The sequence below is a fragment of the Bufo gargarizans genome, chromosome 3, assembly GCF_014858855.1.
Source record: "Bufo gargarizans isolate SCDJY-AF-19 chromosome 3, ASM1485885v1, whole genome shotgun sequence".
In the NCBI taxonomy this organism is placed as follows: Eukaryota; Metazoa; Chordata; class Amphibia; order Anura; family Bufonidae; genus Bufo; species Bufo gargarizans.
The window spans coordinates 409,173,756-409,198,395 of record NC_058082.1 but is presented as its reverse complement, the minus strand read 5'-3'; the positions used below and the strand labels follow the sequence as shown (position 1 = coordinate 409,198,395).

Below are 24,640 nucleotides of genomic sequence, written 5' to 3'. Positions count from 1 at the left end.
TTGGGGGACACCTGGGCCAGCAGAAAATGAAGGACCGGATTAGAGTTGTTGCGATACCAAATTTTGGATTCGGTTTCGATACCACGCGGAAAAATAAACCAAAAAAGCCACAAGCATTCCGCATTTTAAAAAATGGCGAATCGCTTTATTTTTTTATTTTTTTTTTCCTGTTTCGGCGTTCACCGCATAGATTTTTTTAAATATTTTAATAGTTTGGACTTTTCTGACGCCGCTATATGTGATATGTTTATTGTTTTATACATTTTATATGTGAAATTGGGAAAGGGGGTGATTCATACTTAATATTTTGCTGTTTTTTTTTTTTTTTTTACTTTTTATTAACTATTTCCCCCCTTAGGGGCTAGAACCTGGGATCTTTCATCCCTTGTCCTATTCACCCTAATAGGTTCCGCACCTGAGGGGTTAACTGCCGCTGATCGCAGCTCCCTGTCAGGGGCAGGGTGCCGGCAATGCAATTCTGCTGCCAGCACCCACCTCCTGTATTATGTGTTAAAGTCTGGACCCATATAAAGTAGTCTTTACGTATGAGGCTACTAGGGCTGCAACGATTAATCGATGTAATCGATTATATTCGATAACTGGATTCGTTGTCGACGAATCCAGTTATCGAATAATCGCCGATTCGTTGCTATGCGGGCGGGCGGTCGCTGCATCTTTATTTTACCTTTTTACAATGACGCTCCTGTAACAGCCAGGCAGAGCGGACGGCGGCGTAACGTCACTCACTCACGTGACACGCCTGCTCCGCCTCCTTCATTCATGAAGTGGGCGGAGCAGGTGCGTCACGTGAGTGATGTTACGCCGCCGTCCGCTCTGCCTGGCTGTTACAGGAGCGTCATTGTAAAAAGGTAAAATAAAGATGCAGTGATTAGTCAGACTTATAAGCATTGGGGCCGGGGCTGTTATGGGGAGGGGGGAGGATCTGTCTATGGCACTGCTATGGGGAGGGGGGTCTGTGTATAGCACTGCTATGGGGAGGGGGGAGGATCTGTGTATGGCACTGCTATGGGGAGGGGGGTCTGTGTATAGCACTGCTATGGGAAGGGGGATCTGTGCACGGTTATGAGGAAAGGGATCTGTGCACTGTTATGCCCATAACAGTGCACATATCCCCCTCTCCATAACAGCGCCACCCACAGTTCCCCCTCTCCATAACAGCGCCACCCACAGATCTCCCTCTCCATAACTGCGCCGCCCACAGATCCCCCCTCTCCATAACTGCGCCACCCACAGATCCCCCCTCTCCATAACTGCGCCACCCACAGATCCCCCTCTCCATAACTGCGCCGTCCACAGATCCCCCTCTCCATAACTGCGCCGTCCACAGATCCCCCTCTCCATAACTGCGCCGTCCACAGATCCCACTCTCCATAACTGCGCCGTCCACAGATCCCACTCTTCATAACTGCGCCGTCCACAGATCCCCCTCTCCATAACTACGCCGTCCACAGATCCCCCTCTCCATAACTACGCCGTCCACAGATCCCCCCTCTCCATAACTACGCCGTCCACAGATCCCCCTCTCCATAACTACGCCGTCCACAGATCCCCCTCTTCATAACTACGCCGTCCACAGATCCCCCTCTCCATAACTACACCGTCCACAGATCCCCCTCTCCATAACTACGCCGTCCACAGATCCCCCTCTCCATAACTACGCCGTCCACAGATCCCCCCTCTCCATAACTACGCCGTCCACAGATCCCCCATAATAGTGTCGTCCACAGATCCCCCATAATAGTGTCGTCCACAGATCCCCCATAATAGTGTCGTCCACAATTTGTTTTAATATGGCCTTTGAACATCATTTTTCAAGTAAGATAATATAAACCTCTCTGTTTTGTAATTTTGTCGTTTTTCCCGATTAATCGATTAATCGTAGAAATTAATCGGCAACTAATCGATTATTCAAATAATCGTTAGCTGCAGCCCTAGAGGCTACACAGAGCGGTGCCCAGAGCTTACTATTATTCCTGGGCACTGCTCCGTTCGCCCGCTGTGCCCCAGTTACCGTCTCCTGCTCCATATGCTAATTACTATCGGGGCAATGGGTAGGAGACATCAGCTTCTCTAGTGAGCGTTCCTTCTCCCTAGCTGTAGCGCTGGCCAATCGCAGCGCAGGGAGAAGGAACGCCCACTAGAGAAGCTGATGTCCCCTCCCCATTGCTCCGATAGTAATTGGCATATGGAGCAGGAGAGGAGACGGTAATGGGGCACAGCGGGCGAACGGAGCGGCGCACAGGAATAATAGTAAGTGCTGGGACACCTCTGGGCGCCGCTCTGTGTAGGAAAAGTCCTATCATTGGTGGCGCAGTGCGCCCGCCGCTCTCTCCGTCAATTGCTGGCAGCGGCAGCAGCACAGGGGTAAGGGAGAGACTGCTTCCTTCTCCCCTGTGCTGCTGAGGGAACATGAGCAAGCTGACAGCAGCACTCTCATGTTCAGAGATACTAGACAGCGCAGCCCAGTATTGAAAAAATGGAAATCCCGGTATCGTATTGATACAGGGACAAAAGTATTGATTGGGTATCGAAATTTCGATACCTGCAACAACCCTAGACCGGATTCTACAGCGGTTCTACTGGCCCAGTGTGTTCAGAGAGGTGGGAGAGTATTGCAAGTCTTGCCCAACTTGCCAGATAACCAGCCCCCAGCCACATTTCCGTAGTCCTCTAGTCCCTCCCCAGATTATTGAGGTTCCATTCGAGCGGATTGCTATGGATCTCATAGGCCCAGTACCAAAGTCTGCTACAGGGCACCAACACATCTTGCTCATCTTCGACTACGCCACTCGGAACCCAGAGGCGGTGCCACTGCGTCATACATCAGCCAAACTCATAGCTAAGGAATTAAAGGGGTTCTGCACTTTGTTTAAACTGATGATCTATCCTCTGGATAGATCATCAGCCTCTGATCGGCGGGGGTCCGGCACCCGGGACCCCCGCCGATCAGCTGTTTGAGAAGGCAGCGGCGTTCCAGCAGCACCGCGGCCTTCTCACTGTTTACCGCAGGCTCAGTGACGTCATGACTAGTATCAACTTGCCTGGGCGAAGCTAAGCTCTGTTCACTTGAATGGAGCTTAGCCCCGCCCAGGCAAGTTGATACTAGTCGTGACCTCACTGGGCCGGCGGTAAACAGTGAGAAGGCCGCACCGCTGCTGGAGCGCCGCTGCCTCCTCAAACAGCTGGTCGGCGGGGGTCCCGGGTGTCGGACCCCCGCCGATCAGATGCTGATGATCTATCCAGAGGATAGATCATCAGTTTAAACAAAGTGCAGAACCCCTTTAATGTAAATGTTTTCTCGAGTGGGTCTGCCTAAGGAGGTTCTGACTGACCAAGGGACCTCGTTTATGTCCAAGGTCATAAGGGAACTATGTAAGTTGTTCCACATAAAACAGTTACGGACGTCCGTGTATCATCTGCAAATGGATGGCCTGGTAGAGAGGTTTAATCAAACATAAAAAAATATGTTAAAAAGAGCGGTGTGTAAGGATGGGAGGGACTGGGACCTTCTTCTGCCCTATTTCATGTTCACAGTACGAAAAGTGCCCCAGGGCTCTACTGGGTTGTCGACCTCCGAACTGCTATATGGCAGACACCCTCGCGGTCTGTTGGGCGTCGCCAAAGAGGCGTGGGAACACCAACCCACACCGCACAAAAGTGTTGTTGAGTACATCACCCAGATGCAAGGACGGATGGAAACAGTGTTACCTTTGGTTAGGGAGCATATTGAGGCAGCACAGCGAGCCCAGAGTAGGGTCTATAATCGGCAGGCTCGGGTCCGGAACTTTAACTCGGGTGTTAGTTCTGGTACCTGTAGACAGAAGACTGTAGACAGTAAGTTCCTAGCTAGGTGCCAGGGGCCCTACGAGGTACTTAAAACATTTGGAGGGGTAGATTACAAGGTACACCAGCCAGGGAGGCGAAAGCCAGAGCAGGTGTACCATGTGAATCTGCTCAAACCATGGAAAGATAGGGAAACCTGAATGGAAGACAGCCCACAACCAGGGTTCTTAGGGGAAGTGGTTTCGGCCCCTCTGTCTGTAGCAAGGGAAGCTGGTGAAGTGAAAATTGCTGACAGCCTCTCCTCTAAACAGACTCAGGAAGCCAGGGAGTTCATTAGTCGGAACACGGATGTGTTCTCGGACCTCCCTGGATGCACATCCATAATCCGGCATGACATTATCACTGAGCCTCAGGCAAAAGTCCGGTTAAAACCGTACCGGGTACCCGAGGCTTGGCGACAAGCCATTGTGGAGGAAGTGCAGCTAATGCTCCAGCTAGGTGTCATCGAGGAGTCAAAAAGTGAATGGGCCAGTCTGATAGTCTTAATACCAAAGCCGGATGGGACATTGCGGTTCTGTAACGACTTCTGCAAACTGAATGAGGTGTCTAAGTTTGACGCATATCCCATGCCCCGAGTATGAGCTTATTGAGAAGTAAGGCCAAGCCCGGTATTTTTCTGTGTTGGACCTCACAAAAGAGTACTGGCAGGTACCCTGGGCCTTGACGGAGGCTGCCAAGGAAAAAACATATTTCTCATTACACCAGAGGGGCTGTATCAGTACAAGGTATTAACCTTTGGTCTACATGGCGCTCCTGCCACGTTTCAAAGGCTGATGGACGTTGTACTACGTCCACATCGTCAGTATGCTTCGGCGTACCTGGACGATATCGTTATCCATAGCACCGACTGGGAAAGTCACCTATCTAAAGTACAGGCTGTAGTGGACTCCCTTAGGAAGGCTGGCTTAACCGCTAACCCAAAAAAAGTGCACAATAGGGTTAGACGAGGCCAAGTACCTGGAGTATGTAATTGGGTGCGGAATGATCAAACCTCAGGTGAACAAAATTGAGGCAATTAGGAATTGGCCCCGACCTGTCATTACTCGGCAAGTAAAGTTGTTCCTGGGTATGGTAGGGTACTTTGAGGTTTTCCCCAATATTGCTACAGTCGCCGCACCATTGACATGCCTTTTGAAGGGACACAAGTCAGTGACGGTTCAGTGGAATGAACAGGTGGAAAAGGCTTTCTCCGCTTTGAAGTCTGCCCTGTGTGGGTCCCCGGTATTGGTGACACCTGACTCCAAGAGCGAATTTGTGGTACAGACCGATGCCTCTGAAGTAGGCCTCGGAGCTGTACTCTCTCAGGACATCAATGGGGAGGAACATCCTGTTGTTTTCCTGAGCTGAAAGCTTACCCCAGCCAAGACTAGATACAGTATAGTGGAGAGAGAGTGCCTGGCCATTAAATGGGCACTTGAGTCTCTACGCTATTATCTGTTGGGGAGAAAGTTCAGTCTGGTGACCGACCACTCCCCTCTCAAGCGGATGAGCCAAGCCAAAGAGAGGAATGTTCGGGTCACCAGATGGTTCTTGTCATTACAGAACTTCTAGTCCTCAGTGGAACACAGGGCAGGCCGCTTACAGGGAAAAGTGGATGCCCTGTCCCGGGTACACTGTTGTCAGGGCTGGAGTAGTGGGCCAGGTGTGGAATCCCTTGGCAGGGACGAAATAAGTCTAGAAATAGCTTAGTACAAAAGGATAATCCAATCGGGTAGTCGGGTCCAGTTCCTGGTCATGGGGGGTAGCAGGAATCGTAGTCGAAGGGTCAAGCAAAGGGTCGGTAGCCGGGAAGTCAGATTAAACAACAGGTTCACAGGAGGGAGCAATGAGTCAAGGCTCTGACCAGCTTTAAATACACAGGGAACCCAGGACCGCCCCCTGGCTGCCAGGGCAACCAGGAAGCTTCCCTAGTCAGAGGCCAGTCATAAGGCTGAGGGCAAGTGGTGAAGGCTGAAGTCCTCCCCCAGTCTGAGTAGCACCTGTGGCTTGGAATGGCGCCATGGGATGCCCAGGATAACTGGAAACAGGGGAGAAGGTACGATGTCCCATACGATCTCTTCGCAGTGGTGGCGACCAATGGAAAGGGCAAGGGGGTGTGATTCCATGGAGACAGGTCCGGTTTTTAATGTACTGCCGCCCCCTGCTGTGGTGGAGAAGGTCCACCCAGTCGTCCTGCAGGTATGACGAATAGCAGCGGAGGAACTGCTCCAAAGTCTGGTTCGTCCTCTCAGTCTGGCCATTGGACTGGGGATGATAAGCAGAGGACAGGTTGCGGGTGATGTGGAAGCAGCGGCAAAATTGGCTCCAAAAACGGGAGGTGAACTGCGAACCTCGATCAGACATAATAGAGGAGGGGAGCCCATGTAGGCGGAACACATGCTGGAAGAATAACTTTGAGGTGCGTTGGGCCGTTGGAAGGCCGGTAGTCGGGATAAAGTGGGCCATCTTGGTGCATCTATCTACTACGACCAAGATCGTAGTGTGGCCCTGTAAAGGAGGTAAGTCCACCACGAAGTCCATGGCGAGGTCCCTCCAGGGCACCGTTGCCACGGGTAGAGGTTGTAGCAGGTCGACTGGCCGGGTGTGGGGTCTTTTGTGCATGGCGCAGACAGTACACGAGCCCACAAAGGACCGTACGTCCGCCGCTAGGGAAGGCCACCAGAACTGCCTATGCACGCACTCCAAAGTGTTGCATACCCCCCGGTGACCTGCTGTTGGGTGGTCGTGATGATGCTGCTGCAGGACCAGTACCCGATGGGAGGTAGGCACGTAGATCTTTCCCTGATGGTAACTTAAGCCCTGCCTTTGTGGCAGGTGTGCTGCTTCCGACGGTACGGTCATGCTGGCTTGTCGGATCTCTTCGAGTAACGAGTGTTGTGTAGCCAGAAAATAGGTACTTGGAAGGATGGTTTCTGGAGGCGTAAGGACTGCATCGGAGTCGTGAAGATGGGAAAGGGCAACGGCCTTCCCGTTGTTTGATCCAGGACGATACGTTATCTGGAGGGTGAAACTGGAAAAGAAGAGGGCCCACCTGGCTTGCTAGGACCGTAACCTCTTAGCAGTACAAAGGTATTCCAGGTTACGGTGATCAGTATACACGGTTACCGGGTGCTTGGCTCCTTCCAGCAGATGCCGCCATTCCTCCAGCGCGTTCCTAATGGCTAGTAGTTCCCTTTCGCCCACATCGTAGTTGCGTTCTGCCTTGGTTAACTTGCGGGAGTAAAACGCCACTGGGTGTAGGAGTTGCTTCTCCCCTTGTCTTTGGGAGAGAACTGCCCTGGCGGCTTTTTCTGATGCATCCGTCTCCAGGTAGAAAGGGAGAGCAGCCTCAGGTTGTGCCAGCACCAGAGCTTGTGTGAAGAGTCTTTGGAGGTTTTGGAAGGCCTTGTGAGCGGCAGGGGTCCATGCAAATGTAACTTTTTGTTTCCGGTTACGACCGTAATAGGGGCGCATATGGACGAGAAATTCCGGATGAAGCGACGGTAGAAATTCGCAAAACCGATGAACTGTTGGACCATTCGTCGATTTCGTGGGATAGGCCATTCCAGGATGGCCTGAACCTTCTTGGGGTCATCTCCACCTTTCTAGGGGACAGTATGTACCCGAAGAATTCGATAGAGGGGACCTCAAAGATGCTCTTCTCCAGCTTCCCATACAGCCGATGCGTCCGAAGGCGCTGAAAGACTACTTTCACATGTCATCCAGATACACCACCACGTATGTGTCCAGAAGATCGCGGAAGACATCATTGATAAAGCTTTGGAATGCAGCTGGGGCGTTGCAAAGCCCGAAGGGCATCACAGATACTCATAATGGCCAAATCTGGAACGAAAAGCCGTCTTCCATTCGTCGCCCTCACCGATCCGCACAAGATTGTAGGTCCCCCAGAGGTCGATCTTGGAGAACACTCTGGCATCCTTCACTCGGTCCAGGAGATCAGGGATGAGAGGGAGAGGGTATTTATTCTTCCTGGTGATGTTGTTAAGGCCTCGGTAGTCCACACAGGGCCGAAGACCCCCGTCTTTCTTCCCCACAAAAAAGATACCTGCACCGACTGGGGAGGTGGACGGGCGGATGAAGCCCTTCGCCAGACTCTCCTCTATATAATCCCTCAGCGCCCGGGTCTCAGGCTCAGACAAGTTGCCGTCCGTGCGGCAGCGGGGCCCCGGGGAGTAGATCAATGGGGCAGTCATAGGGTCTGTGGGGAGGTAAGGTGTCTGCCCCCGCCTTCTCAAAGACATCCGTATATTCCTCATACTTGGCAGGCAATGCCCGAGAAGATGAGGCCAGGGCCAGGAGCAGAGGAGATGCAGTGGGAGACACAGTAGGAGGACTGAAATATGACACGTCCCGTGGCCCAGTCTATTTGGGGGTTGTGCTTTCGAAGCCATGGGATGCCCAGGATAACTGGAAACAGGGGAGAAGGTACGATGTCCCATACGATCTCTTCGCAGTGGTGGCGACCAATGGAAAGGGCAAGGGGGTGTGATTCCATGGAGACAGGTCCGGTTTTTAATGTACTGCCGTCCACCATGTGGAGTCGGGACGGGTGTTCCTTGGGGCGCAGGGGTAGTCCCAGCTGCGTGGCAAGTTCCCGGAAACGGCGGTCCAGTCGCTGGCAGGCTGGTGATTTTTCAAAAAATCTAATCACAAGCCAGTTAACACATATTTATAAATATAATGTGTCTTGTGTACTTACAGTGATCTGTGCTCCTCTGATGGGACCAACAGACGAAAAGAACCAGCAGAGGAGCACAGAAGCCATTTAACGCAACACATCTAGCCCCAGATCAACCCAATTAACCCCTTGATCACCCCTGTCAATCACTAGTGAAAGGGAAAAAAGTGATCAGTGTAAACTGTCACTTTATTTTTTTTCACCAGTATTGACTGTTAGGTTTTAGGTTAGTTTAGGCCCCTTTGGTAGGTAGTTAGCGTCAGTTAGCGCCCAGCCCACTGCACTGCAGTCACTGATTCGCTGATTAGCGTATCGCTAATCAGCATTGGTACTTTTATAGTATCTGTAAGTGATCAGAACTGATCACAGTCAGATCTTTAATAGTATTAGTGTCACCCACGCCCGCCCCGCCGCAGTGACAAAATTTTATTTATTTTTTTAATCACTGCACAATCACTTCACAAGCGCTGCGGCGTTAAAAAAAAAAAAATCAGTTTTGATATTTTTTATCAATCGCAATGGCTTCCTGTACTTTGCTAGCCTCCCATTTGTAAGACAGGCTTGCTTTTTTTCTTGGGTAGTCTCGGGGAATACCCCCTAAATTTTGTTGACCAAATGGCAAGTAAGGGGTATTCTTCTGAAGAGGCCTGCAGGCTTCTGACCCAGTCGGATGAGGAATGGGAACCCTCATCTGACGAATCCAGCGGGTCAAAATACGAACCTGTAGAAAGCAGTGGCAGTCTGACTCAAAGTTCGGACGATGAGGTTGAGGTCCCTGATACCACCAGGCGTACCCGGCCCTGTGTTGCTAGACCACAGGTTGCGCAAGATCCGCTTCAAGGGCAGCAGAGTGGGGCTGGCGCTGTCGGATTACGTGGTGAGGCATACACTAGCAGCGCAGCCCATCCTGGACCTAGTACCAGCACTGCCGTAGAACATGGTGAAGTGGCGAGCACCAGAAGGGCAGTTGAAGCTGGTACGGTGGCACGTGCATTAGTTCCCCCGTCGCACAGACAGGCCCGTAGAGCCCCTAGAGTCCCTGAGGTGCTGGCAAACCCTGATTGGCAGCCCCCGACTTCAACCGCACCAGTATTTCCCCCTTTCACCGCCCAGTCTGGCGTTCGGGTTGAGACAGCTCAGATCGGATCTGCACTGTTTTTTTTTTTGACGAGTCCCTGATACATTTTACCGGGCGCCTTGGCTTCAAACAATACATTCCAAGCAAGCCCGCCCGGTATGGGGTCAAATTGTATAAGCTCTGTGAAAGGGCCACAGGCTATACGCACAAATTTCGAGTCTGAGGGTAAAGATCAGACCCTGGAGTCAGTCGGTTGCCCCGACTACCTGGGGAGCAGTGGGAAGACAGTCTGGGACTTGGTGTCACCCTTATTTGGCAATGGGTACCATCTTTATGTGGTCAATTTCTACACAAGTGTGCCCCTCTTCAGGCATTTGTTTATAGAACAGATTGGCTGCTGTGGCACCGCGCGACCTAGTCGCCGGGGCTTCCCCAATGGCTCGTTACCACCCGTCTTGCAAGGGGGGAGAGGGCTGCCTTATGTAATGAAGAACTGCTTGAGGTGAAATGGAGAGACAAGCGTGACGTTTACATGCTCTCCTTCATTCACGCAGACACGACAATCCAAATAGAACGAGCAACCAGTGTCATTGAAAAGCCCCTCTCGGTCCACGACTATAATTTGCTCATGGGAGGGGTGGACTTCAATGACCAGATGTTGGCTCCTTATTTAGTGTTCCGCCGCACCAGATGCTGGTTTAAGAAGGTGTCTATATTTAATTCAATTGGCTATGTACAATAGTTTTGTTCTCTACAGTAAGACTGGGAGAACAGGATCCTTCCTTAAATTTCAGGAAGAGATCATCGAGAGCCTCCTGTATCCAGGAGGTTCCGTGGCCCCCAACCACCAGTGTAGTGAGCCGTCTACACGACCGACATTTCCCCAATGTCGTTGCTGGTACCTCAACCCAAGCGCCACCCCGAAAAAGATGTCTGTAGCAGGAGTGGACTAAGGCGTGACACCTGCTATTTCTGTCCTGACTGCCCTAACCACCCTGCCCTATGCTTAGGGGAGTGTTTCCGGAAGTACCACACACAGGTACACTATTGGCATAGGGATTGCGTGACACAGGACAGGCACACAGGGCTCTTAGGGCCATTTCACTCACAGCTGCTGCAAACCTCTCCTTTCACCTGGGACAAAGTGCATAATGTACTTCAAAAAATAGTAGTGGGTTGTAGTGGCTCACTCCTTAGTAGTTACACGGTGGTGCTGCAAGCTCATATAGAGGGAATCACCCCACCCTCTGTTAAAAAGTGAATGTAACAATGGAAAAATGAGCGGGCACTCATACACTTGGCAACCAAATTGACATATTCTGAAAATATTTATTATTAAATCCCCATAAAATTCAAGTAATAAAACAGTGTATTATAGCAATGACATACAAAAACTACAATCACATAAACTATGGTAGATATTGATAATATATTCGATATTGTGTTGAATGATAAAATAATCGATAATAAAATGTTCAATACTATTCAATAATTTATAGTCGATAAATTCACTGATATAAATCACACACCAAAAACTTAAAGTATTGTCCAGGTGACGTATTTCCTCTGTGACTCTATCTCAGATTGGAAAAATGAGTGTCACTTTAAATATTCTTTAAATATTCGCAAAGGGGCCCAAATTCTAAAGAACACCTTTAGGATTTCACAGGGCATTTTTTACACATGTGGATTTCAAACTACTTCTCACGCATTAGGGCCCCTATAAATACCCCACAAGTGACCCCATTTTGGAAAGAAGACACCCCAAGGTATTTTGTGAAGGGCATGGCGAGTTCATGTAAAATTTTATTTTTTGTCACAAGTTAGTGGAATGTGAGACTTTGTAAGAAGGAAAAAAAAAAAACATTTTCTGCTAACTTGTGCCAAAAAAAAAAATTCTAGGAACTCGCCATGCCCCTCACGGAATACCTTGGTGTGTCTTCTTTCCAAAATGGGGTCACTTGTGGAGTATTTATACTACCCTGGCATTTTAGGGGCCCTAATGCGTGAGAAGTAGTTTGAAATCCAAATGTGTAAAAAATGCCCTGTGAAATCCTAAAGGTGCTCTTTAGAATTTGGGCCCCTTTGCCAACCTAGGCTGCAAAAAAGTGTCACACATGTGGTATCGCCGTACTCAGGAGAAGTTGGGCAATGTGTTTTGGGGTGTCTTTTTACATATACCCATGCTGGGTGAGAGAAATATCTCTGTCAAATGACAACTTTGTATAAAAAATTGGGAAAAGTTGTCTTTTCGATTAATAACAAAAAATGTCAGCAGCAATGAAATACCACCAAATGAAAGCTCTATTAGTGAGAAGAAAAGGAGGTAAAATTAATTTGTGTGGTAAGTTGTATGACCAAGCAATAAACCGTGAAAGTAGTGTAGTGCAGAATTGTAAAAAGTGGTCTGGTCATTAAGGGGGTTTAAGCTAGGGGAGCTGAGGTGGTTAAAACTTTTAATTTTTTTTGTTAAACTGTCGCAGCAGTGCGGGGACTCGATGGCCACCCCACACATGTCTGAATCCCACACGTGCCGTGCATGGGTTAATACGCCGGCATCAGTGATTTCACCGATGCCGGCGCATACAGCAGGAGTTCGGCTATCAGTGACTGCTGGACCCCTGCCGCGGATCGGGAGGGCGCATCTCCTGCACCCTCCCGATTGCTGGGCGCTAAGTCACATCTGGTTTCACCGTACATGTATGGTGCAGGTCGTTAAGGGGTTAAACAATATGAAAACATTTTATATAAACAAAGAAATACCAAGGAAAATTTTTCTAGGTGTAGGAAGGCGCAAGGGTCAGTCATTGACGGAAGGTACGTGTCACCGAGGTTCCTGAACCCGGTGAGATAAGAACTGGTTATTTTATGTGTCAGCCGCAGCTAGTGCTCGCTGACACTGTTTTACTTAGTGTGGCTGTAAAGCCGATCCGAGTCGGTTCTTATTGGGAGCAGCCAAAGAGCAGGGTGGGTGGCTGTTCCCCACGTCCAGGCCAGGTTTTTGGCTGGGTTTAAAAACCCAGCCAGCAGCTCAGCTGGGTGTGGAATGATCCTCCAAGTGATAGTGGAGGCGCTGTGGTTTTGGGAGCTGAGGAGATCCGCCATACTGCAAGGCTGAGAGCTGCCTGCTGTGAGTCAGGCGCCCTAAAGCCTGCTGTGATCTGCCAGGTGATTTATGTTATTTTTAGCACTCTTGCTGTGTGAACTAACACTAGGACCCTGTAAAGCATTGGTTTTATTTTCTGCCTTCTCTGTGTGAATAAACACTGGACTGTTGTTTTTTCAACCGTGGTCTTGCCTCTGTATTGCGTCCGCTTACTCTGCCTACCAGAGCAAATCCCTACATAGGATATGGGGAGATTGGAAGTTCTAAGTTTTCCTGCCTCTACCTCCTCATTATCTCCTTTTCATCTTGGTGATGGAGGGGTTGGGAGATGTACTGCAAGGGGAGGGTGGTAGGGGGTTATTAGCGGGGTAAGGGTTAAAAGGGAAAAATATAAATAATATTGTCGATGTTTTATTTTGTTTGGTAAATTAATGTTCTGTTTTCTAATAAAATATTTTGGGGGGAAAAAAGGAAAAAACTTGCGAACGGTGCCTCAGATCATCAAAATAAAAAATGCGTTTTAATCAGGTGAACCGCAGCTATGTGTACATGCAAAACAGTTGGATAGGGAGGTCACTGGTGACAGATTCCCTTTAAGACGCGCCCTATGACTGGACAATATGGGCTAAAAACTATTTTAACCTTGTGAACGAGTCTTGATTTTAATCTTTTATTTATTTATTTTTGCTTAAGTCTGGCGTCCACTTGTCCAGTGTGTTCTTTAATTGCTCCTATTAGCCAAATGGCAGAATCTTTTTTGGCCCATTTTAGCTAACAGGAGAGCAGACATATCTCTATGTAATGCTGCTCTTACATAGGGCAGCATAGTCTTTAAATCATGAAATGGGCTTCCAGCAGCACTTCAAGTCCCAGCATGCACTGGAATTGACAAAGACTCAGGGAGCGATTTATCAAAACTGGTGCAAACAGAAACAGGTGTAGGTGCCCAAAGCAACCAATCAGATTCCACCTTTTATTTTTTAGCCCTCCTTTGTAAAATGAAAGGATCAATCTGATTGGTTGCTAGGGGCAATTAAAGTTGTTGTGCAGCGATTTATATTGATGACCTATCCTCAGTTTTAGTGATGTTTGGTGTTCAGGTTTTCTGGCAATACCGTTATGGATTCCATTACAACAGGCCATAACGGAATTCTATGATGGAATACACCACAGAAGCCTTCAAGAGGCATTCCGTCATAATATAAGTCAATAGGCCGCAATAACGGATCTTTTCCTCTCCTGCAAAATGGAAACCAGATGGTCCTTGAAACAAATAATTTGTCACATAGGTTAATATTGGACCAACTGCATATTTATTTAAGTTATCGTATCCTGAATGAGGGATTAGAAGATGGGAAGTTTGGGCAGCCGCCTATTGCCCAAGACTCTTGGGGGACCTATGGCTGCCAAAAATCACTCGCCCTAAAATCACTTTCCCTAAAAACAGAAAAATTGTAATGTTGCCCCAGCAGCATGTAATACAAACGCACACAGAAACTAAAGTCCCAATACATATCTGTAACACCCCAGAGATGTGTTACTACACGCCTCTACCCCGCAACTATCTTCTAAGAGCCTTTATACTGTCATCTGATATAATTTACATTATGTCCTCCAGAAATTTGCATAAAACTATGTTAAATGTAATGGTTCATGTAATTAGCCTGGTATACCAGCAGGTGGTAGCAACTCATTGGCAGTTAGTTTAGTGTATCTGAGCTGGAATGGTTTATTCCAGCTTAGCTCCCCCTCTGTGGAGGGGTGGGCTGGACCCACATCCTGCAGTATGGGTGGAGAAGAAAGTTAGAGTCAGTGTGCCAGCCACCCCTTGCTAGGGGAAGGCTGTGTGATAGTGTTCAGGAGAACCACTTCTTAGGGAAGATAGCAAGGACATAGTCTCGGCTGACACATGGCCATATACCCAGTCTGAGCACCTTCAGCTCTGCTGGATAAAGAGAGCAGAAACTACAGTCAAACTCCAGAGTTCCAGGAATAAAGCATGTGTGAGAGAAGTCCAGTTCCTAGGAGAAGCCAATTCCTCCTCAGCTAGTCTAAGCGCAGAAGCTAATCCTGCCACAGTTACAGAGCTATCAAGCAGACGTTTATCCTGCAAGTTCCACATTTAAAGCAGAAGTACTCATTCCTGAAGTATTCAAAACCTGCTGGGACCAAGAGACCAAAGCTGTATGCTGTTTGGATGCAAGTTATTTAAAGTAAAGCAACATTTGAACTTCATCTAAAGGTCTGGACATCATTCATTCTGCAAAGTTCCTCTATTACTTCTACTATTAACACACTCAAACTTATTGCAAGTGAGTCAGGAGCCCGACGTCCGACCGTACCCTGGTAGGAGACACCGTGACACAACTACCACAACACTACAGAGATATTATAGGCCATTACCTCACTATTGCATCCCCAATCTGGGACTTGCGTTAGAACACCTTGGAAGGGTCCTGGGATAGTACCCTGAGCACACTGCAATTGGCGTAAAGACAAATACAGAATATTATCCACCCATACCTGGCCACTGCATTTCCACTATACAAAGAAGCAAACAAAAATGATTTACAATGGTAAATATATATATTATTATAATTCTAATACCCCAGCAACACTACATCAACAACTGCCCTCATATATACCTCCTCTAAAGATACCTCTCACATCTGCGGCAAGGAACTGACTGTTCCGTTAAAGGGCAGTCTGCTAGAGTTCTCTGCCTCCTGCATTGCTGGACTATAATGGTTTCTCGCAGAGATCCGACTGATTCCCGGCACTGTCTGCCGGACAGAATCCCCGGCTTCAGCTGTGAAAGTGGCTTAAACCTGGTCTATTGAGATTCCAGGAGTGAGTATAAAGGGTGATATTGATTCAAAAACTTTCTCAATCTTTGGCAGCAGACTACCCACAATATTAGAATGAAAGGATTTGGGAGCCTGTACAATCAAAGAAGGCTCTTGTTCCTTGTTGGGCCACCTCTGGCCTGGAGAAAAGGTGAGATACGTTTGGGCAGGGAGGCATGCAGGTTCCATATGGTATCCTGTGGGACATTTACTCACTGATGTTGCAGCTCGGCCTGTAGATCCTGCACACTGGTAGGTTGCCGAAGCTGGCGTCCAAGCTGGTTGCATAAATGCTCCGCTGCGCGATAAATCTGGGTACCATGCAGGCCAAGGAAGTGTTACAATCTGGCTGACATATGCCTGGGAAACCCTTCTGTTTGTGGACGAGCATTATCCTGCTGAAAAAATGCTATAGGCAGCCCTGCCATGAGAGGCTACACATGTGGCCGCAGGATGTCCTGTACATATATCTGAGCTGTTAGTGTCCCTCACATCACTACTAGAGGAGACTGAGTGTCATATGTGATGGCTCCTCAGATCGTCACACCAGTAGTTGGGACCTTTGTGTGTCGATCTACAGCAAAAGCAGGATTGAAGCACTCGTCTCCAGGCCTCCATACTCAAAACTGACCATTGTGGGATCCCAAACAGAACCTGGATTAGTCGCTAAAGACCGTACAGTTCCAGGCAATAGCAATCCAGGTTTCTTATTCAAATCACTGTTTTGTTTTTTGTCTGATTGTATATTTTAGTCCCAGACCCAGTAGACTTGACTACGTGGTCACTGCAGTCCTTCCTCTTACAGTTTTAGTCAAGCGTTGTCCTATTGTAATTGAATGTGTACTACAAGCTTTCAGTGTTTTTATGTTCAATCAAATGAAGACTATCAGTCTTGGAGATTGTTAGGAAATGCTGATCGACTGCCAATTTGTGGTATTTTTATTTTGTGTATGGTGCATTCTGAATGGCTTGATAAAACAGAAAAGAAATATAGAGCTAGTTGAAGTCTAATCAGTGGTGGTCCAATCGCTCTGACCACCAACTCTATGGGACTGCTGGAGATAGCTGAGTGCAGCACCATGAAGGTGCGTAGTTGGCACATATTTAGGTCTACTTCACACATCAGTCGTTGTAGGTCAATGTTTGGTCAGTGATTTCCATCAGTGATTGTTAGCCAAAACCAGATGCATTTCAAAAATACAAACCGGATCAAATCTTTACGTTATATCTTCTCTCTGTGTCGTCTTCACTCTTGGGTTTGGCTAATCATTACTAATGCAGCACTAACCAAAACAGGGATGTTTGAATTAGGCCTTAATTTCCAGTGCTGTCCATTCACCGGTTATTGGCGCTGAAAGAGCTGATTTGCAGCCTGTGAACAGGAAGTAAAATGCATTGAGCCTGAAAAAACATGCAATCTATTTTAGCTTGTGTTTTTTTTCCTTCCAGGTCTCAATATGTTACCTGTGCCGTATATATTTAGAAGAACCTGGGCAATTTTCCTGATTTTCCATTCACAACTGATCTGTATTAGGGGTAAGTTATGTGTTCTTAAAGGGGTAGTCCCAAATAAAAGTTCTACAGTTTTCAAACCAGCACCTCGATCTGAATACTTTTGTAATTGCATGTAATTAAAAATTTTGTATAGCCACTGAGTTATTCAATGAAACATATCTGTATAGTGCCACTTATAGTCTTTGACCGACTTATTAAGAAGGTTGCACATGCTGAGTTTCATCTTGTTGCAGGCGGTGCGGGAGGCGGGCGGTGCGGCAGGCAGGATTGCGATCCCCCACCCGCCTCCCCTTGAATAATCGATGGTGGCCAGTGGGTATACCAGGGTGTCAGCACATTGCTGACACCCTGGTATAAACGGCTGACATCTGTGATGCAATGTCAGCCGTTTAACCCTTTCCATACCGCGGTCCATACAGACCGCTGTATGGAAAAGGTTAACAGCTCAGGGAGCTCCCTCCCTCTCCCATCGGAGGGCTGCTGTGCCTTTGCAGCCCCCCGATGGGGAGGGAGAGAGCCCCCAGACAGCCCCCCTCCTTACCCTTCCCCGTCTGCGAAGTTGTGGCCACAACTGAGCAGACGGAGAAGGTTCCCATGGCAACAGGACGCCTTCTCAGGCATCCTGCTGTCCATGGTGCTGAACAGATCTGTGCTAAAGGCATAGATCTGTTCAGTCAAAGTGTAAGTAAAATACAGTACAGTACCCTATATAGTGTACTGTACTGTATTATACAGAGATCAGACCAACTGGATCTTCAAGAACCAAGTGGGTCTGGGTCAAAAAAAATGTAAAAAAAGTGAAAAAAGTTAAGATAAAAAAACACTTATCACTGAATAAAAATTAAAAAAATACACTACACATATTAGGTATCGCCGCGTCCGTAATGACCTGATCTATAAAAGGGTCATGTTACTTTCCCAGCACGGTGAACGCCATAAAAATAAAAAAATAAAAACTATGAGGAAATTTAAATTTTGCCCACCTTACTTCCCAAAAAAGGTAATAAAAGTGATAAAAAAAGTCGCATGTACGCCAAAATAGTACCAATCAAACCGTCATCTTATTCCACCAAAATCATACCCTACCCAAGATAATCGCCCAAAAACTGGAAAAACTATGGCTCTTAGACTATGGAAACACTTAAACATGATTTTTTGGTTTTGTTCAAAAATGAAATCATTGTGTAAAACTTAAATAAAAAAAAAGTATACATATCAGGTATCGCCGTGTCCATATCAACCGGCTCTATAAAAACATTACATGACCTAACCCCTCAGATGACCACCGTAAAAAAAAAAAAGTGTAAAAAAAGCCATTTTTTGTCACAAAAAGTGTAATAGCAAGCGATCAAAAAGTCATATCCACCCCAAAATAGTGCCAATCAAACCGTCATCTCATCCCGCAAAAAAATGAGACCCTACTTAAGAGAATTGCCCCAAAACTGAAAAAAACTAGACTATGGAGACACAAACATTTTTTTTGTTTTAAAAATGAAATCATTGTGTAAAACTTGCATAAATAAAAGAAATTGTATACATATTAGGTATCGCCGCATCCGTGACAACCTGCTCTATAAAATTACCACATGATCTAACCTGTCAGATGAATGTTGTAAATAACAAAAAAAAAAAGTGCCAAAAAAGCTATTTGTTACTTTGCCTCACAAAAAGTGTAATATAGAGCAACCAAAAATTATATGTACCCTAAACTAGTACCAACAAATCTGCCACCCTATCCCGTAGTTTCTAAAATGGGGTCACTTTTTTGGAGTTTCTACTTTAGAGGTGCATCAGGGGGTCTTCAAATGGGACATGGTGTCAAAAAAACCAGTCCAGCAAAATCTGCCTTCCAAAAACCGTATGGCATTCCTTTCCTTCTGCGCCCTGCCGTGTGCCCGTACAGCAGTTACGACCACATATGGGGTAATTCTGTAAACTACAGAATCAGGGCCATAAATAATGAGTTTTGTTTGGCTGTTAACCCTTGCTTTGTAACTGGAAAAAAAATATTAAAATGGAAAATCTGCCAAAAAAGTGAAATTTTGAAATTGTATCTCTATTTTCCATTAAATCTTGGCCAACACCTAAAGGGTTAACAAAGTTTGTAAAATCTGTTTTGAATACCTTGAGGGGTTTAGTTTCTTAGATGGGGACACTTTTTTGGAGTTTCTACTCTAGGGGTGCATCAGGGGGCTTCAAATGGGACATGGTGCAAATAAACCAGTCCAGCAAAATCTGCCTTCCAAAAACCAAACGGCGCACCTTTCACTCTACGCCCCGCTGTGTGGCCGTACAGTTTACGGCCACATATGGGGTGTTTCTGTAAACGGCAGAGTCAGGGCAATAAAGATACAGTCTTGTTTGGCTGTTAACCTTTGCTTTGTTAGTGGAAAAAATGGGTTAAAATGGAAAATTAGGCAAAAAAATTAAATTCTTAAACTTCATCCCCATTTGCCAATAACTCTTGTGCAACACCTAAAGGGTTAACAAAGTTTGTAAAATCAGTTTTGAATACCTTGAGGGGTGTAGTTTATAGAATGGGGTCATTTATGGGCGGTTTCTATTATGTAAGCCTCGCAAAGTGACTTCAGACCTGTAGTGGTCCCTAAAAATTGGGTTTCAGATATTGTTCTTGGTTGGATTCAAACCTAGGACTCCAGAGCTGCAAGACACCAGTGGTAACCCCTGACATTTTCATTGCCGTGCCTGGCCCCTAAATGCCTGTGCTATTAAAATATAGACATATTTATCAAAAAAAAAATCTAAATGGCCGATTTGCCATTTTTTTTCGGTAACTTCACCTCCCAAAAAGTAATTCACACCCCAAATTAGTTTCAATAAAAACTTCTTATTGTCTTGCAAAAAATGAGCCCTCAAACAGCTCTGTAGATAAAAAAATTGCAGGGGGCAGAATATGGCGATGCAAAGAAAATTTTCGCCAAAAGTTTTTATTTATTATTTTAGTATTAACCCCTTCCTGAACTCCCCACGTAAATTTACGACGGCAGTCAGGCATTTAAAAATGGCACTAGCTCGCAAGCAGACGCCAGGTGCCTCCTGTAACTGTAAGCACCTAGAACTAATGTATCCATCGCCTGCATTTAATCCCTCAGATGCCGTGGTCAAATGTCCACGGCATCTGGGAGGTTAAAGACCGGAAGCGTGCGCTCCCGGCTTGTACCGGCTCCCCCCCCCGGCGAGGATCGGGGGAGCCGGATGTACAGATTCAGCCGAGCTAAACTTGTTAACGCATTGAGTAAAGAATGGCGAGAAAAAGATAACTAACTTTTCAATGGAATTCACAGGTTTTTTTCACAAGATAATCAAGATAAGGTCATAGTCTCACAACTGCTAATGCATTGGAGTCTATGAGAAAAGCATGATTGCCTAAAGTGTAAAAATAAATAATAATTTAAAAATATAAAAAATATATAAAAATTCAAATCATTCCCCTTTTCCCAAAATCAAAACAAAAATACATAAATAATAAAAAAAATAACATCATGGCCATTGCTGCGTGCAAAAACGACTCTACTATTAAAACATAAAATTATTTATCCTAAATGACGAAACAGAAAAAAAGTCAAAATGGCTGATTCACTATCTTTTGGTTGCTTTCACCAGGTTGCTATCAATGAAAAGTACAGATCGACCTGCAAAAAGTGAGCCCGTACACATAAAAATAAAAGTTATGGGATTAAGAATATGGCAATGCAAAGAATTTTTTTTTGCTTTTTCCAAAGTTTACAGTTTCACTATTCAAAATGCTATTTAAACTATACATACAGTATGTGGTATTATCATAATCGTACTGACCTGCAGAATAAAAGTAATGGGTCAGTTTTAAGACTGGCAAAATGTTTTGTTTTTTTTTATCCACCCCATTTGGATTTTTTTTTTCTGCTTCCTACCACATTGTATATAACTGTAAATGGTTCAGTTAGAAAGTGCATCTTGTCCCTCAAAAAACCAATGTGGATGAAAAAATAGAAAAGTTATGGCGTTTGGGGGGCTGGGAGTAAAAAATGAAAACCCCAAAAATGGGGAATCACCCGGTCCTGAAAAACTATATAAATGTAGTATCGCTGTAATCATACTGACCTGGAGAATAAAGTTAACGTGTCAGTTTTACTGCATTGGGAATTCTGTAAAAATGAAACTCATAAAACTATGGCGCAATTGTGTTTTTTTCCAATTCCACCCCATTTTTTTATTTTTTTTTTTTCAGCTTCTCACTGCATCATATACAATGCTAAATGGTGGCATTAGAAAGTGCAACTTGTCCCACAAATAAAACAAGCCCTCATACGTCTGTGTGAACGGAAAATTAAAAAAAGCTATGGGTCTGGGAAAGCAGGAATTAAAAAAAATAAAAAATAAATCGCCATGTTCTCAAGTAAACCAGTCCATTACAAAATGTAACCTAGTCTGTAGGCAGCATGCCAGCGTAGTGCAGGAGTAGTTGAGCAGATGCCTATATAATTGCACACTATATGGATATAAGTATTGGGGCACACCTCTTAATCACTGAATGCAGGTGTTTCATCCAGCCCCTTCGCCACAGGAGTATAAAATCCAGCTTCTAGCCATGAAGTCTGCCTTTACAGACATTTGTGAAAGAATGGGTTGTTCTAAAGAGATCACTGACTTCTAGTGTAGCGCTGTAATAAGATGCCTCCATTGCAACAAGTCAGTTTGTGAAATTTCTTCCTTATAGATATTCTATGCTGAAATTTAAAGGGAACCTGTCACCAGGATTTTGAGCATAGAGCTGAGGACATGGGCTGCTAGATGGCCACTAGCACATCTGCAATACCCAGTCCCCATAGCTCTCTGCTCTTTTATTGTGTTAAAAACCAGTTTTGATCCATATGCAAAAAACCTGATATGAGTCCTGTATCCGGAGAAGAGTCAAGCAAAAAGGAGCCCAGCACCGCCCCGCGTCCTCAGAATCTCCTCCTTGCTGGCTGACGTCACAGAGCTGGAGCGCCGAAATCTGGCGATGCAAGAGCTAGCGCATGCGTAGTTCGTTCCCTGTGCTGATGCCAGTACAGGGAGTGAACATGATGCCGACACTGCGCATGCGCTAGCTCGCGCATTGCGAGATTTCGGCGCTCCAGCTCTGTGACGTCAGCCAGCAAGGAGGAGATTCGGAGGACGCGGGGCGGTGCTGGGCTCCTTTCCGCTTGACTCTTCTCCGGATACAGGACATTTGCATATGGATCAAAACAGTTTTTTAACACAATAAAAGAGCAGAGAGCTATGGAGACTGGGTATTGCAGATGTGCTAGTGGCTATCTAGCAGCCCATGTCCCCAGCTCTATGCGCAAAATCCTGGTGACAGGTTTCCTTTAAGTGGTATTATTGTCAAGTGGAGACATTTAGGAACCTCAGCAACTGAGCCACAAAGTGACAGACCACATAAAGTTACAGAGCCAGGTCACAAAGTGCATAAGTCGACTCAATAGCTGCTGCGTTCTATACCTCCCATGGCATTAATACTACGTGTCGGGAGCTTCGTGGCATGGCAAGACTCAGCAGCAGCCAGGCTCCCTGAAGTATCACTGGCACTGCCAGTTCTTCTTTTAATAGGAGTACCATCAGTCCCAAGAGAAGACTATTCAGTCGGTGTACAGGGAGTGCTACCTATCAGTGGGGGGGCAGTATAGATACATGTGTTGTACCCTTTAGGAAATAGCAGGTGGATATGGTAGGGGTACCTCTACCAGCTTATAGTGTAACCGCCATTCATTTTATTTATTTTTTCTTAAAGGGCTTCTGTCACCCCACTAAACTGATTTTTTCTTTTCTTTTGTCTACTTATAATCCCTGCGATATTGCTATACCTTATTAATAATTTTTGTTCAGTAGATTTTGCAAAAAAAGTACTTTTATGATGCGCTACTTGCTGGTAGAAAGGTAATTAGCATGTCTACTTGCTGGTAGCAGCCGCAGAAAACCGCCCCCTCCTCCTGTTGATTGACAGGGCCAGCAGCGATCTCCTCCTCCCGGCTGGCCCTGTCAGCATTTCAAAAATCATGCGCCTGTGTTGATTCGGCGCAGGCGCTCTGAGATAAGGAGGCTCGCCTCCTCAGCACTCCCTCAGTGCGCCTGCGCCGATGACGTCACCGAAAGAGAAGACGTCATCGGCGCAGGCGCACTGAGGGAGTGCTGAGGAGGCGAGCCTCCTTATCCCAGAGCGCCTGCGCCGAATCAACACAGGCGCGCGATTTTTGAAATGCTGACAGGGCAGGCCGGAGGAGGAGATCGCGGCTGGCCCTGTCAATCAACAGGAGGAGGGGGCGGTTTTCTGCGGCTGCTACCAGCAAGTACTTGCTGGTAGAAAGGTAATTAGCATATCATAAAAGTAAGTTTTTTGCAAAATCTACTGAATGAAAATTATTAATAACATAAGGTATAGCAATATCGCAGGATAGGGATTATAAGTAGACCAAAAAAAATAATCTGTTTAGTGGGGTGATAGAAGCCCTTTCTTGCGGATCCGCAAAAAAAACAAAAAAAAAACCCCACTGATGACGTTCCGTATGGCATCCGTTTTTTTGGCGGATCCATTGTAATAATGCCTATCCTTGTCTGCAAACTAGAAAAAAATAGGACATGCACTATTTTTTTTACGGAGCAATGGAACGGACATACTGATGCGGACAGCACACTGAAATTAATGGGTCCGCATCCTATCCGCAAAAAAACGGAACGGACACGGAAACAAACAACGTTCGTGTGCATATAGCCTAATACAATAGATCTTAAGACTATTACACTGACAGCATTATGTCAATGTAATTTAATAGATTCCAGGACTCAGGGTCACACTGCATTATAAATCAGAAAACAGAAGAAAAGAGCTTAGAGTACCAATAATTAGAAAAATATATACGCTTTTATTAAATTCATGATAAAAAACACACATATAGTGAATGCCAAGGACAGGGTAAGGGAGCAGGGGAAGAGAAAACTAGCGCCACCCTGGACGGACACTGGTCACAACGTATAATAGTCTATCAATAGAGTTACTGCAGATATGGGAAAAGAACTGATAATGTATGGTACAATGACCGACCCATGGGTGCAGACCTGATGAATAATTTACTGTAGAGGGTGAGTGGAGATCAAAAAGTGGTCAAGCCGCCATGGCTGTAGTGCATAATATATGGTACAAAAGACTGGGTCATACGAGGTGTAGACAGTGTACCAATAAATAAACAATGATGGACCAAGTGAAATAGCTCAACATTGGCAGCACATAGCCATGGCTGGGAACCTGTGATCAGACACTCACCAATATGGGACCAGATGTGAACGGAAAACCAGGATGGCGCTACCCCAACGCGCGTTTCGGCATGCCTTCATCAGGGGGTAGCGCCATCACTGCGGACCAGGTATTTATGTCTCCTTCAACCAATGAAAAAAGCAGCACTTACTCATCTCCTGGTGTGTTGGTGGAGTGGCGCGCGCAATCCGCACACAGTCACTTCCGGCAATCCCACGGCCGGCGTCCCGTCGACACGCCCACACCACATGACACAGTCACA

The 24,640-nt window shown here is 46.3% G+C and overlaps 1 protein-coding gene across 1 annotated transcript in view; it reads left to right on the top strand.

Annotated features, from left to right (window-relative positions):
• LOC122932703 (complement decay-accelerating factor-like) overlaps positions 1–24,640 on the top strand; it is a 208,630-nt gene that overhangs the window by 27,151 nt on the left and 156,839 nt on the right. Inside the window, exon 2 of the mRNA XM_044287278.1 lies at positions 17,022–17,108. Within this exon, the coding sequence (XP_044143213.1) occupies positions 17,030–17,108 (79 nt within the window). The 5' untranslated portion in view covers positions 17,022–17,029. The remainder of the gene's footprint in view (positions 1–17,021; positions 17,109–24,640) is intronic.